The sequence below is a fragment of the Protopterus annectens genome, chromosome 5.part0, assembly GCF_019279795.1.
Source record: "Protopterus annectens isolate FY-2018-M chromosome 5.part0, PAN1.0, whole genome shotgun sequence".
Lineage (NCBI taxonomy): Eukaryota > Metazoa > Chordata > Ceratodontiformes > Protopteridae > Protopterus > Protopterus annectens.
In genome coordinates this window covers 1387980291-1387993879 of record NC_056735.1, presented here as the reverse complement: position 1 = coordinate 1387993879, position 13589 = coordinate 1387980291, and the positions used below count along the sequence as shown (strand labels likewise).

The window sequence follows — 13589 nt, the reverse complement described above, 5'->3', positions numbered from 1 at the left end:
CCTTGTCTGCCACCACATCAGCTACAGCTCCTTGGAGGGAGTCTGTCAGTTCTTTTAACAGGTCCGTCTATAATCTAGTAAAATGAGTTAAGTAGTTCAATAATCATAAGGCAAAGGTCGCTGATGAAAAGACGCACTTCCCATGCCTATCCATGGTCCTAGAATCCTTATTCAGGGGATGGATAGAGGAACTGGTCTCAGATAGCTCCCTTTTAGCGGCCGCTGCTATGACCATGGCATTAACTGCTACACCTTTAGTAAGGAAAGGCTTATCCTTAGGAGCAGTGATATACTTATTTGGCCTCCTAGGTGTCGGTTCTATGAGACTAGGGTCTCCCAAGCCTTCCGAGAGATTAAATCAATAAGCTCATCAGAAGGGGAGTCACCCACGAGGTGGAATGGCGAGACTCAAAAGCCTTCAGGTATACTGATTCCTCAGCTGAAGGGTTGTGGACTGCCAGTCACCTGTCTGTTTTAACATTTCCAGGCTGTCTCAGAAGTAGACATAATCAGCAGGTAACCATGGGGACCCTTCTGCATTATAGAGTCAGTATCAGATGTGATTGACTCCTCTGGGAAGCTAGGATGCTTCCTCTTGCAAGTCTTCTTTTGAAGGACTTCATCAGTGGGGTAATCTGGGGAAGTTTCAGAAGGGAGGTGGGGGAAGATTCCCTTGGTGGACGTCCTGAAGCCTAGGATCTCTATGGTCCTATGGAAGGGGTAACTGAGAGTCACTGGTCCAGAACTGGAAGGAAGATCCTGGGAAGACTGTGTCTGAGATTGGGGTGTAGTCATTATCCTCCTCATAACCTTGAAGGCAGTCTGTCCCTGATCTGAAGAACACTTAGGATCCGACAAAATAGTTGGCAAAGCTGAGGGAATCTCCGGCACAAAAGACAAAAGCTCTGAGGCAGATGTAGGATCTGAACACACCCACGCTGAAGCCCTGAGAGGCAGAGCTGGATCAGGTGAGAGCCGATTCCGCTCCCCGGGCCTGACCGGTGAATGGCTGCTCCTAGATGTCTCCCACTCTAACTGAGTAGAAACACTCAGGGCAGATGGTGGATCAGAGGAACCAATAGGTCTAGGATCTGAGACAGACACCAGCCGGATATAAAAATCTTACGCCTCCGAAACCAGGGGACAGATCGGAAGAGGAGTAGGTACTGATGGGGAGGACTTTGTTGGATCTGATGTCTTTGGGCTCGTATCTAGTAACAATTTGGCCAAGCCCAGTGGCTTCAAATGCCTCTGAACTACCCTGTCCACATCATTGTCAGACAAACCCCTGGTCAACTGGGTAGATAAAGTAGGAGACATGAACATCGTCAAAAAAGGAGATGGGAGCCAAGAAAGTATCAGCTCCAATGATGGAGAATGGCTCTGATATCTAAGTTCTGTAACAGCCAAAGAGATTGGAGCCGAAGCTTCATGTTGCTCCGAAGATCTCTTAGATCTGATCATAAGTGGCTGCTCTGAGGAATCTGTAGGAGGAGTCAGCTTAGGAACTTTCTCTTTCGGCTCCGAAGAAGACTTTGGAGTTGTCAGATTTTGAAGACTTAGAAGAGATTGCGGACTCTGGAGAAAAAGCTTCAGAAAAAGAGGTTTTAAGTAATCCTTTTTAAATGAGCTTATTTTTAAGCTCCATAAGAGCCCATTGATTAAATCCATGACAAATGGAGAATGACTCTTGTAGGTGTAAGGGCCTTAAGCAATATACACATGAAGTGTGTGCATCATTTAGGGGCATCTTCTTCCAACACTGTTCACATTTCTTAAACCTTAGGGGTTTACCTTCTGGCTTTTGAGACATAATTTGAAAATTAGAAAAATGTTATTACGAGTGATGCCTGCGCCCTAACACAGAAATCCAGAAGCCTCAATCCTCACCACTAACACCAGGGAGAGCGTCTCATAAAAGAGGAAAGGATAACAAATACACACAGTAAAGTGCAATTTCCCTTAAGTGCACACAGAGATCACAGTCAGTCTGGGGCTGGTTGTTGCCTTGCTTCCCAGGTCCCCAATAAGACTCGCCACTGGCACAGCTATAGGGTCCAGATCTCAGCCTAGCTGGCAAGCTAACCTGCAGTACCCTCTCTGTCCCACCAATGCTTCATGTACCTGCCCAGGTAGCTCACACACACACACACACACACACACACACACACACACACACACACACACACACACACACACACACACACACACACACACACACACACACACACACACACACACACACTTTGAGATGTGTTTATACAACTTCAGACACTCCTGGGAAAGGCTGACACAGAATCTCTAGCTGTGCCCCTTTACCCAGACTATACAGTAGTAATTACTGCCACCACCATTTAATACTTACCAGCTACCCAAAGGCCCTTGAAAGGGTGTCCAATTATTACTGTGCAATATTATTATCCAATTGGTAGTACAGCCCAGGGCTAAAGCTATAGGAGAGACTTAGTAAACTCTATAAATTTACAATGTACTCTAGAGCTAGCTTATTTCTACACAAACCAGCCACAGGTAAAATGTTTTTAAAATATTTAATAATAAATAATAAAGACACAATACAATACTACTACAATACAATGCTACTCAAGAGTTCAGAGATCACACAATAATTTAAAATAATTCTGTAGTACAGTTCTGACATAACAGAAAAATACTCAGTCTAATCTTTATAGCACTAGCTATTTCTACAAGAAAACATACTTCTAAAGTAACTTACTTACTGCAGTTCTGCTAAAACATTACATCATTTGTTTACACCCTTCCTGGAGTTCCCAGGCTACACATTAACTGTGTTTACATTCTTTTACACTTACAACAATAAAGGACATTCCACATGTAAATTCTGGTCATTAACTTTAGCCTTAAAACAATAGGCAAGACACTTACTCCAGACTCATTGACTCCAAATTCTAACTTCAAAGGAATGAACATAAAGTAATTTTAATTTCAAAGGACCAAAAATAAATGCTTGACTTAGTTTTTCTTACAGCTGATGGCAATGTTGCCATAATCTTGAAGTTCACATTTTACAGTGTTTTCTTTCATTTAAGAAACAAACCTGTATTTTATATTTATATTTACAAATGCCAGAATTATGTATCAAATTCTATTTGACTAGGCTGGCAGCCTTCACCCCTTCTCTACCAGTCTTCACATCTCTTCCCCCCCTGGAGAACTCAAACTAGTTTTTCAAATGACCCTTGATAAACGCTGCTTGAGAGGGTTAGGTTTATCTGAGTGTACCTCACCCCATGCCCTGTCTTGAGAGCCCATCTGCATTGGCATTGCTAAGCCTACAGCGGTGCTGCACTGACATATCATATGCTTGCAACCCCAGGCTCCATCTTAGCAACATGGCATTTTGCTGACTGGCTCTGTTTAACCATATTAGAGGGTTGTGATCTGTCATAACAGTGAATTTTCTTCCATACAGATAAGGCTGAAGTTTTTGCAGTGCCCACACTATGGCTAGACATTCCTTTTCTATAGCTGCATAGAATTCCTCCCTGGGTTGGAGCTTACGACTGAGATAAACCACTGGGTGCTCTTCCTCCTCTGAAGAAATCTGGCTAAGTACAGCCCCCACCCCATGGTTTGAAGCATCCACTTGCACAACAAATTCTTTGCTGTAATCTGGACTGGCTAACACAGGAGGTCCTCCCAAAGCTTCTTTAAACTTCTGGAATGCCTGCTCACATGCTGGGGTCCACACTAACTTATCTGGCCTGTTCTTCCTTGTCAGGTCTGTGAGGGGAGCAGCTATGGTACTATAACTGGGGCCGAACTTTCTGTAGTACCCTGCTGTCCTAAGAATGCCCTCACCTGCTTTTTAGTAACAGATGCAGGCCATGCCTGAATAGCTTCCACTCTGGCAGGTTCTGGCCTTATCTTACCACTCCCCACTCTATGTCTGAGGTAGGAGACCTCCTCCATACCCACCTGACATTTGCTCAGCTTAATGATCAACCCTGCCCTCTGTAGTCTGCCCAGCACCTCCCTGACATGCTGAAGGTGCTCTGGCCAGGAATGGCTGTGGATGGCAATATCATCCAGGTAAGCAAGGGAAAACCCTCCTGCTCCTGCCAGGATATGATCTACCAGCCTCTGGAAAGTCGCTGGGGCATTCTTCATCCCAAAGGGCATCTTTGTGAACTCATACAAGCCAAAAGGAGTCACAAAGGCTGACTTCTCTCTAGCAATGGGAGTCAAGGGCACCTGCCAGTAACCTTTGGTAAGATCAATGGTTGTAAGATACTTAGCCCCACCCAGTTGCTCTAGGGCCTCATTTGTCCTTGGCATGGGGTAAGCATCTGACTGTGTGTGACTATTTAATTTCCTGCAATCCACACAGAACCTGGTGCTGCCATCCTTTGTTGGCACCAGAACCACTGGGGAGGCCCAGGGACTGTTGGACGCTTGAATCACCCCTAGTTCCAACATCTCCTATACCTCTTCCCTCAGAGTCTGTTTGACTCTCTCAGGCACCCTATAAGGGGCCTGCCTCATAGGCCTTTGGGGCCCTGTATCCACCTGGTGCTGCACTAGGTGGGTGCACCCTGGTTTCCAAGTGAACATGTCCCCAAATTCCTGCAACACTACTCTGATTTCTCGAACCTGGGTAGGAGATGGCTGCTGGGACATTGCTACCCATTCCACTGAGGTGACAGCCTGAGCCTCACTGAGGAGATCAGTCCCCAGATCTCCCTCAGACTCCTCCTGCAATCCACTGCAAATGCTCAGCACAAGGGCCTTCCTATCATGGTAAGGTTTCATCATGTTAACATGGTACAATTTGTGCCCCTGCTGTCTGCCTAGCACATCCACCATTTAGTTAACATCACTTGCCTTTCTTACCATGTTGTACGGTCCCTCCCAAGCTGCTTGCAGCTTGTTATGTCTGACAGGAATGAGAACCATTACCTGCCGCCCCACAGCAGACTCTCTAGCTTGAGCATTCCTGTCATACCACACCTTTTTCTGTTGTTGGGCTTCTGCCAGATTCTCCTGGGCCAAGCTCATGAGTTTCCTGAGCCTTGTCTTGAGGTTTAGGACGTATGCCACAACAGACTCCTTGTGAGACTCACACTCACCTTCCCACTCATCTCGAATTAAATCTAGAGGTCCCCTCACCCTATGCCCATACAGCAACTCAAAGGGTGAAAAACATGTGGATTCCTGGGGAACCTCTCTGTAATCAAACAACAGATGGGGCAAATATTTGTCCCACTCCCTCTTAAACTGATCTGCAAATGCCCATAGCATGGACATGATTGTAGAGTTTAACCTCTCAACAAGACCATTAGTCTGGGGATGGTAGGGTGTGGTATTGATGTGCTTCACCTCACAGGACTTCCACAGACAAGCCAGCAGATATGACATGAAATTGGCATCTATGTCAGACAGTATTTCTTTTGGGAAACCCATCCTGCTGAAAATCTCTAACAAAGCATTTGCCACCTTCTCTGCCTCAATGGAGGACACAGTCACTGCCTCAGGGTATCGTGTAGCATAATCTACTACCACTAGGATATACTTTTTCCCTGTGGAACTTGGGGTACTCAGAGGACCCACAATATCCATAGCTACCCTCTGAAATGGCTTCTCAGTCACAGGCAAAGGCATCAAAGGAGCTCTCACCTTGTCTCTTGTCTTGCCTATCTTTTGGCACTGCTCACAGGTCTGCAGTACCCTGTTGCATATCTGGAAATTCCAGGCCAATAGAAGTTCTGCATAATATGCCTCTTCGTATGTTTTATGCCCATATGACCTGCAAAGGAAATATCATGGGCTATGGCTAGAAGCACCAGACGGTAGGCTCTAGGCACTACCAACTGCTGTACTCTTTCTCCTTCTAGCCCTCCCTCAGGGGTCCACTCTCTGTATAGTAACCCTTTGTCCCAGTATACAGATTCCCCCTTTCCTTGAGAATCAGGTGCCTCCCTAGTTACCTGTCTCAGGCCTTGCAATGTAGGGTCTGAGAGCTGAGCCTGTCTCAACTCTCTCCTTGTAACCCTTCCCAGCTCCCTTTCCACAGGAAGTCTGGCATCCTCTGACAGCGGTGCCTCACTGTCAGCCTGGGTATTACTACTCACCTCTACCTTTGCAGTTACCCTGTCCAAGGGAACATCAGTACCCACAAGCAGCTGTGGCTCACCTTCAGTTTCACTGCTACAGCATAGCCCACTCCCTGAAGTAACTACCTCACCACTCCTGGCTGCAATTATGCAGTCTGTCTGGGTCTCCCCCAGGCTACCAGACCCACATGCTTGTCTCCTAGCCTCACTGCATGTAACTGCATAAGTACATGGTACTGCCTCATCCAAATCCTTCCCTCTCAGGACATCTGCAGGATGGTAGTTCCATACCCCTGTTGTCTCAAGACAACCTACGATTGGCATTTTATCTTTCCCACTTACTGGCTCTCTCACCTTTGGTTCCCCACCTTGCCTCAGTGGACACCTGTATGCCACATGGCCCCACTGGTTGCATTCAAAACATTTAATCCTAGCTCCTGGATGTGTACCTGGACAAGTGGCTTCCCCTGCTACTGGCAGATTCTGTTGTGGCAGTCTGTGCTGCTCACCATGGGTTCCTTTAGACCCGTGAGCAGTACTGGTGGTCCCCTTCCTGTGCAGGGCTACCCTGCTTACTAGGTATAGGTCTCCCTTCTTCCCCAACTCCTCTGAAGTAGCACATTGTCTATCAGCTAACCAGATCCTCATGTCCTCAGGCGAAGTGCTAAGGGCTTGTTCCCTCAGCAAAAGGTCTGCCCGTCCTTCAAAAGTGGTGACCAGACATCCACTCACCCAGCTATGAAAATAAGTGCTCAGTTCAGCAACATATTCACACATACTTTCATCTGCCTTGCGTCTATGCTCACAAAACTTTTTCCTATACATTTCAGGTGTTAGCTTAAAACATTCTAAAATACATTTTTTACAGCAGTATAATCAAAACAGGCAGAGTCAGGCATTTTTGATAAAAAAGTTACAGCTATCCCATGGAGTAAGGGGGTCAGGAACTGTACCCAGAGCCTTTGGTCAACACTATACTGTTTGCATACCCTCTCAAACATATGAATGAAACTATCAAAATTATCCCCCTCTTTAAATTGCGGAAGAAATTTACTGACCTGTTGTGCTTCTGGGGTCCAGTTACTCCCTTCCCCATTACCTCCATGACTCTGACGAAGAGTCAGCATTTCCCTCTCATACCTCCTCTGACGCTCCTTTTCTTCAGCTTCTATCTCCAAACGCCTGGCCTCCAACTCAAGTCTCTTTAGCTCCAGCTAGATTTTTAAGTCCACTGCAGAAATGTTGAGCTGTCCATACTCCGAGGATCTTGTATCTCCACTGCCAGTCTGATTGTCCTTCGCAGAAAGGTTGAGCTGTCCATTCTCTGAGGACATTGTATCTCCACTGCCAGTCTGATTGTCCTCCTGGATGTTTTCTGATGCAGCTGTAACCAAGGCTGCAATCAGGTCTGCCTTAGTCAGGTTTCCATGCACCAGTCCCCTAGCCAGGCACATCTCCACCAGCTGGCTCCTTGTCAGTTTTCCATACTCCTCTGATGACATGCTGCCTGCTCATCCTGACTAACTAAGCTAACAAAAGAAATAAAACAATTGTGATCTGAACTCTTGAGTATTCACTACGTGGCTGTTTTAGAGTACAAAACACCTTCAGAGATCACTGTACATAAGCTACAGGATTCACTCTACCCACACCACTACAAGCCAATTAGTATTTGCCAACTAATTAATATGTGATGTAGATATCCATTGCCACCACAAATGTGAAGTGGCTCCCACCACTGCAAACCACATGACACCCACGCTCTGGCCCAGCAATCAAGGAGCCTCAATCCTCACCACTAACACCAGGGAGGGCATCTCATAAGAGAGGAAAGCATAACAAATACATACAGTAAAGTGCAATTTCCCTTAAGAGTACACAGAGATCACAGTCAGTCTGTGGCTGGTTGCTCCCTTGTTCCCCAGGTCTCCAATAACACTCCCCACTGGCACAGCTATATGGTCCAGATCTCAGCCTAGCTGGCAAGCTAACCTCCGGTACCCTCTCTGTCCCACCAGTGCTTCGTGTCCCTGCCTAGGTAGCTGACACACACACTTTGAGATAAGCATTTATATAACTTCACAGACACTCCTGGGAAAGGCTGAAACAGATTCTCCAGCTGTGCCCCTTTACCCAGACTATACAGTAGTAATTACTGCCACCACCAGCTAATACTTATCAGCTACTCAAAGGCCCTTGAAAGGGTGTCCAATTATTACTGTGCAATATTATTATCCAATTGGTAGTATAGCCAGGGCTAAAGCTATAGGAGAAGCTTCAAAAGTAAACTCTATAAATATGCAATGTACTCTAGAGTTAACTTATCTCTACACAAACCAGCCACAGGTAAAAGGTTTTTAAAATATTTAATAATAAATAATAAAGACACAAGACAATACTACTACAATACAATGCTACTCAAGAGTTCAGAGATCACACAGAAACTTAAAATAATTCTGTAGTACAGTTCTGACATAACAGAAAAACACTTAGTCTAATCTTTATAGTCCTAGCTATTTCTACAAGAAAACATACTTCTAAAGTAACTTACTTACATAGAGCAAGGCAGTGCTGAGTTAGATGGTCCAAGATCAAAATGCTTAATAATCTCTGGTTCTCCCTGTTTAAATTTAAAGAACTGCAGTTCTGCTAAAACATTACATCATTTGTTTACAACCTTCCTGGAGTTCCCAGGCTACACATTAACTGTATTTACATTCTTTTACACTTAGAGCACTAAAGGACATCCCACATGTAAACTCTGGTCATTAACATTAGCCTCAAAACAATAGGCAAGGATGCTTACTCCAGACTCATCGAATCCAAATTCTAACTTCAAAGGAATGGACATAAAGTAATTTTAATTTCAAAGGACCAAAAATAAATGCTTGACTTAGTTTTCCTTACAGCAGATGGCAATGTTGCCACGATCTTGAAGTTCACATTTTACAGTGTTTTCTTTCATTTAAGAAACAAGCCAGTATTTTATATTTACAAATGCCAGAATTATGTTTAAATTCTATTTGACTACGCTGGCAGCCTTCACCCCTTCTCTACCAGTCTTCACAACTAGCTACAGCAAACGTAAGATAAAGGAAATAACACATTCACACCAAAAATATCCTCTAACTTAAATGGACGTGAAAGCAGCTAAGGGAAAATACGTTTTTTTTTTTTCCAAACTAAAAAAAAGAACATCCCCTAATTTAAACAGACTTTGAAAGGGGCAGAAGAAGAGAAAAACAAACAACAAAACGTCCTCTAACTTAAATGGATGTAGGGAGGGGAAAGAATGAAAGGGGATCAACACATACTATCTGAAAAAGTCTTATAACTAAAACGGATGTCAAAAGGGTAAGGAAATTGCTAAACTATATAAAAATTTTTAAGCGGGAGTAGTAAAAATAAACAATAAATTGTCACTTTGCCCAGAGCTTGCCAAGAGAACCACGTCTTCTGTTGAGCTGCAAACGATATCTGAGGGAGTTAGTTATGTGTATTATGGGTAAGGTGGAATACCCACAACCTTTCTTGAAGGCCTTGAGCTTTTGTAAAAGGCCAAGAAGGATCTGAAGGATCGGATCTGACCCACAAGTGAGAATAAAGGCGAGACTGATAACATCACATCAAGATGTTCTGCAATATGTGTCATAGGCTCAAATGGATATGACAAGAAACAATTGTACAAGAGATCAACCTGCCAAACAGTGTATGCATGTAACACAAAAGGTGGCACTAGATATTTAACACAAATGCTGTTACACATAATGAGTGGGAAAATGGGAATAATAACTTTTTAACACAATGCTTTCTGTAATGTCTTTGGTCTCACAAACAGGAAAAGGAAAGAGTAACTACAGTAAAAAATGTAGAATGCAAACAGCTATGGTACAGGAGACACACTTGGAACGAAGTGAACATGTGAATTTGATAAAGAAAGGTTTTCAGGATGGTTATTCAGTGGAATACCTAGGATAAAGGAAAACAGGAGTAATAATATTAATTGCAAGAGAGGCTCCAATAGTAACAGAAGAGGATAAAAAAAGTTAATAATATTAGATTTGTAGTACCAAGGGGCCACTGGCAAGGGAGGAGGATTACACTGGCGTGCACCTATATTTCACCTAAAACTTCTATAAAGGAGCTTAAGAAAATGTTGGGAGAAATAAGCAGCTTTCAGCAAGGAATATTACTTACAGGTGGGGACTGGAACTTGATTTGCAGCAGTGAAGATGTGTTTGGGAGGCCCCGAAGGGGAATATAACAAAGGAGGGTAGATTTTTGGAGAAATTTTTGAAAATATTTGTCATGGAAGATGTTGGAGTGAATTTATATATTATTCCCCAAGATACAAAAACTGGGCCAGGCTATACAGAGCTTACATTTCACAGGAACACGAGTATTTAATTGAAAGTCTTGCTAACCCACCCAATAACTATTTCAGATCATGCACCAATAACTAAAATAAAATCACAGGATAAAGAAATAAAAATGAGACACTGGCACTTTCCCCCCTATATGTTGAAAAGAGATGAATTTAAGGAATGGGTAGTAGAAATTATTCAGTAGGTATTAGAGAAGACTTTTCTTCTGAAAATAGCTATTGAGTGAGATAAAATTAAAGTGGAGTTTAAAATAGGGTGAAAATGAAAGGGAGATATGGTTGAGAAGTAAAAAGAATTATTTAGAGGGAATGACAAATGTTAAAATATTGCAGAATAGGGGGTATCTCGCAGAACAGGAGGAGAAACTGCAGAATGCTACACAGAAAATAAGGGATTACCTCAATAATATGCATGAATTTAGAAAGACTGCTGTTAAGCAGCTGTTTTTTGATAATAACTCTACAGCATAAAAAATGTTATCACAACTACTCAGGCAACAGAAAGTAAAAAGGGCTGTCACCAAGCTTAGGGAGCCTATAACAAGGAAGACAACAAGAGATCCTGGGGTCTATATTACCTTATCGAAAAACCTAGTCAGCGAACGCCTGTTCACCGACCAATAAACAGTGAACTTTCATGTCTTTGAACGGCCACTTCAGGAAATTTTTTTCCTAGGGGGAAAAAAATTGCCTGGCCAACCAAACATGAGACAGTACTTCAAACCCTTCAAAGTGACGGCTTTGCCCCCCCACACCCCCAATGTTGTAAGCTGTGCCCTCCACACCCCCTAACTAAATATACCAACTCCAAGATCGCACTACAGTGGGGAAAAGGGCAAATTCCCAAAGACGGCCAAGATAGAGTGGTTTATTAAAACGTATATTTCTATTTAGTATATATTTTGATCCATACCTGGAATAAAACATACACTGAAAGAGAATGAACTCCTATCTAATCATAATTCAGCCTTTTATACTGTATAAATCAATAGCATATATTTGAAATTAGCCACCCACTGGAAAAGTATGGTTATTAGAAACATTTGCTGCATTTACATCAATAACTTCTTTACAACTGCATAAGGCAAAGAATTCAGCTGCTTGCAGCAGCATACAGAAAGGACAGCAATTGTAAAGGAGGCAAGGTTATGCAATGGGATAGCTGCAGCATTTGGGCAGACTCAGGAAACCACTTGCCTTCTTTTTTAGCATGTTTTGGCACTGATATGTTTGCAAAAGGTCAGAGTGCCTTCAGCTTGCAATCAAATGATGAAGACATGCATGGATAGTGTGACCAGGATGCCTAAAATGTTAAGAAAATAAATACAATGAATCCATTCTATAACTATCCAATAAAATCTGGTTATATAGAAGTCACAGTCACATAAGCATACATCTTTTAAATATGGAACAGAAAGTTAGAAAAAAGCTGGTAATAACCTTTAGTCTCAGTCCAGAGCATTGGTCAAGTATTACGATTATGGAACTGCTACTTCGGGATGCAGCTCCATAAGGAAGAATTGCTTAATCTGCAAGATTTAAGTAGCAAAAATAGTTTAACCTATGAAAAATAAGATATTACCTTAACAATAAGTCCTTTTGAGTCCACCATCCAAATACGTTTAATGGCTTCTTCCACAGACGTTCCTTCTTTTTTCATAGCCATTATGATAAGATGTGCTATACCCATCGCAGCCTGTTGATGGAAAATGAACAATAACATGTCAGGTTAACTTCTAGTACAAGTAGTTAGAAACTTGTCTCACCAGAAATCTTGTACTTCACAGCATAGCTCTCTTACAGAACTCTATCAAAATGAAAAGCCCTTCTTACATGCATCTTAGTCACCAACTTGCTGATTAGATAAAATGAAAATGTTTTTTCATCATGATTGTCCATCATTCAGTAATCACAAAAACAAAATTAATAAATATTTGTCTTCCAATTTCCTTGACAGCAGCTGTGTCTAAATACAATTAAATGGTTTACCTTCATAAAAATAATACACTAGTCAGCAAGTTTCTTGGCCAGACTTAAAACAAAAATTCTTCGACTACTATTTTGTAACGGAAAGTTTTCCTTCTTGATTTCTTACACCTGGTTAGACTATACAATAAGCACTTTGCTCACTGGGAGAGGTAAAATGGCAGAATAAAACTATTTAACTGAAAATAGCAATAGAGATTGAAAGAAGCTATGACAGTGAAAATCCAGCTGCAATAATGCATTCAATATCTGCTTTAAAGTGGGATAGACTTTTTGTGGAATTTTACTAAAGGAAAGGTATGTCAACAGCTCAAAAGAATTACAGCAAAATGCTATATCCATTTTGGTGGCAGCCATTAGATTATATAGGCCACTTGATCGTTTTGACACACATATTTTGGGATATCTGAATGCAAAACTAGGGTGTGTAAAATAAGTTATAGGAGAAGAAGGTGGCATCTTGGGTACACACATTGTCAACACATAAATGGCATTTGGCATAATGGCAGGTTCCCTTACACTCACTTTTGTTTCACTACCCAAAAAAAAAAGAGGTTAACTAATATCCTTAGTAAATAGAACTGAATCATACTAATTCATTAAAAGAACTATTATGTAATTAAAAATATCACATTCTATCCATCCTATGAGCTTCCTAGTTGAAGTTGTAAGTAAGTTGCTATTACGTGTTCCACATTTTGTCCATTTGTTCCACATTCTGAGAGGTAGTGTTCCTCATTTTGGAGATGGAAGGTTGAGAGCTATGGGTGAGGAGATTTGGACAGAGACCCATACACAGAAAAGAATGCTACCTTAGTAACAAAACAGAGCTATCAGCTGCTGAGACACAAAGACAGGCAGATGGGCAAATGTTGTAGGACAAACAACATTGGGTTTTTGAACTACCCTGATAGAGAAATGCAAGAATGCAAGGATACAATATGCACGATATAAGCTTAGAAAAAATACAAAATGGATTTTTGCTAGGCTAGTTGCTGAAGAAGATAACTTGTGCAGTCAATTCCTTTGATCCTCAACAGTGATAAAGTCCTGGGGATCTAGGAAATTGTGGAAGAATGGTTCTGTTAAAGGAATAGACTGCACAAGAGTTTAAGACGTTCACAACC

The 13589-nt window shown here is 42.3% G+C and overlaps 1 protein-coding gene across 1 annotated transcript in view; it reads right to left on the bottom strand.

The window, feature by feature from the left end:
* Positions 1-13589, bottom strand: part of ME3 (malic enzyme 3) — a 1533849-nt gene that overhangs the window by 224620 nt on the left and 1295640 nt on the right. The window contains exon 14 of the mRNA XM_044071202.1: positions 12059-12172. Within this exon, the coding sequence (XP_043927137.1) occupies positions 12059-12172 (114 nt within the window). The remainder of the gene's footprint in view (positions 1-12058; positions 12173-13589) is intronic.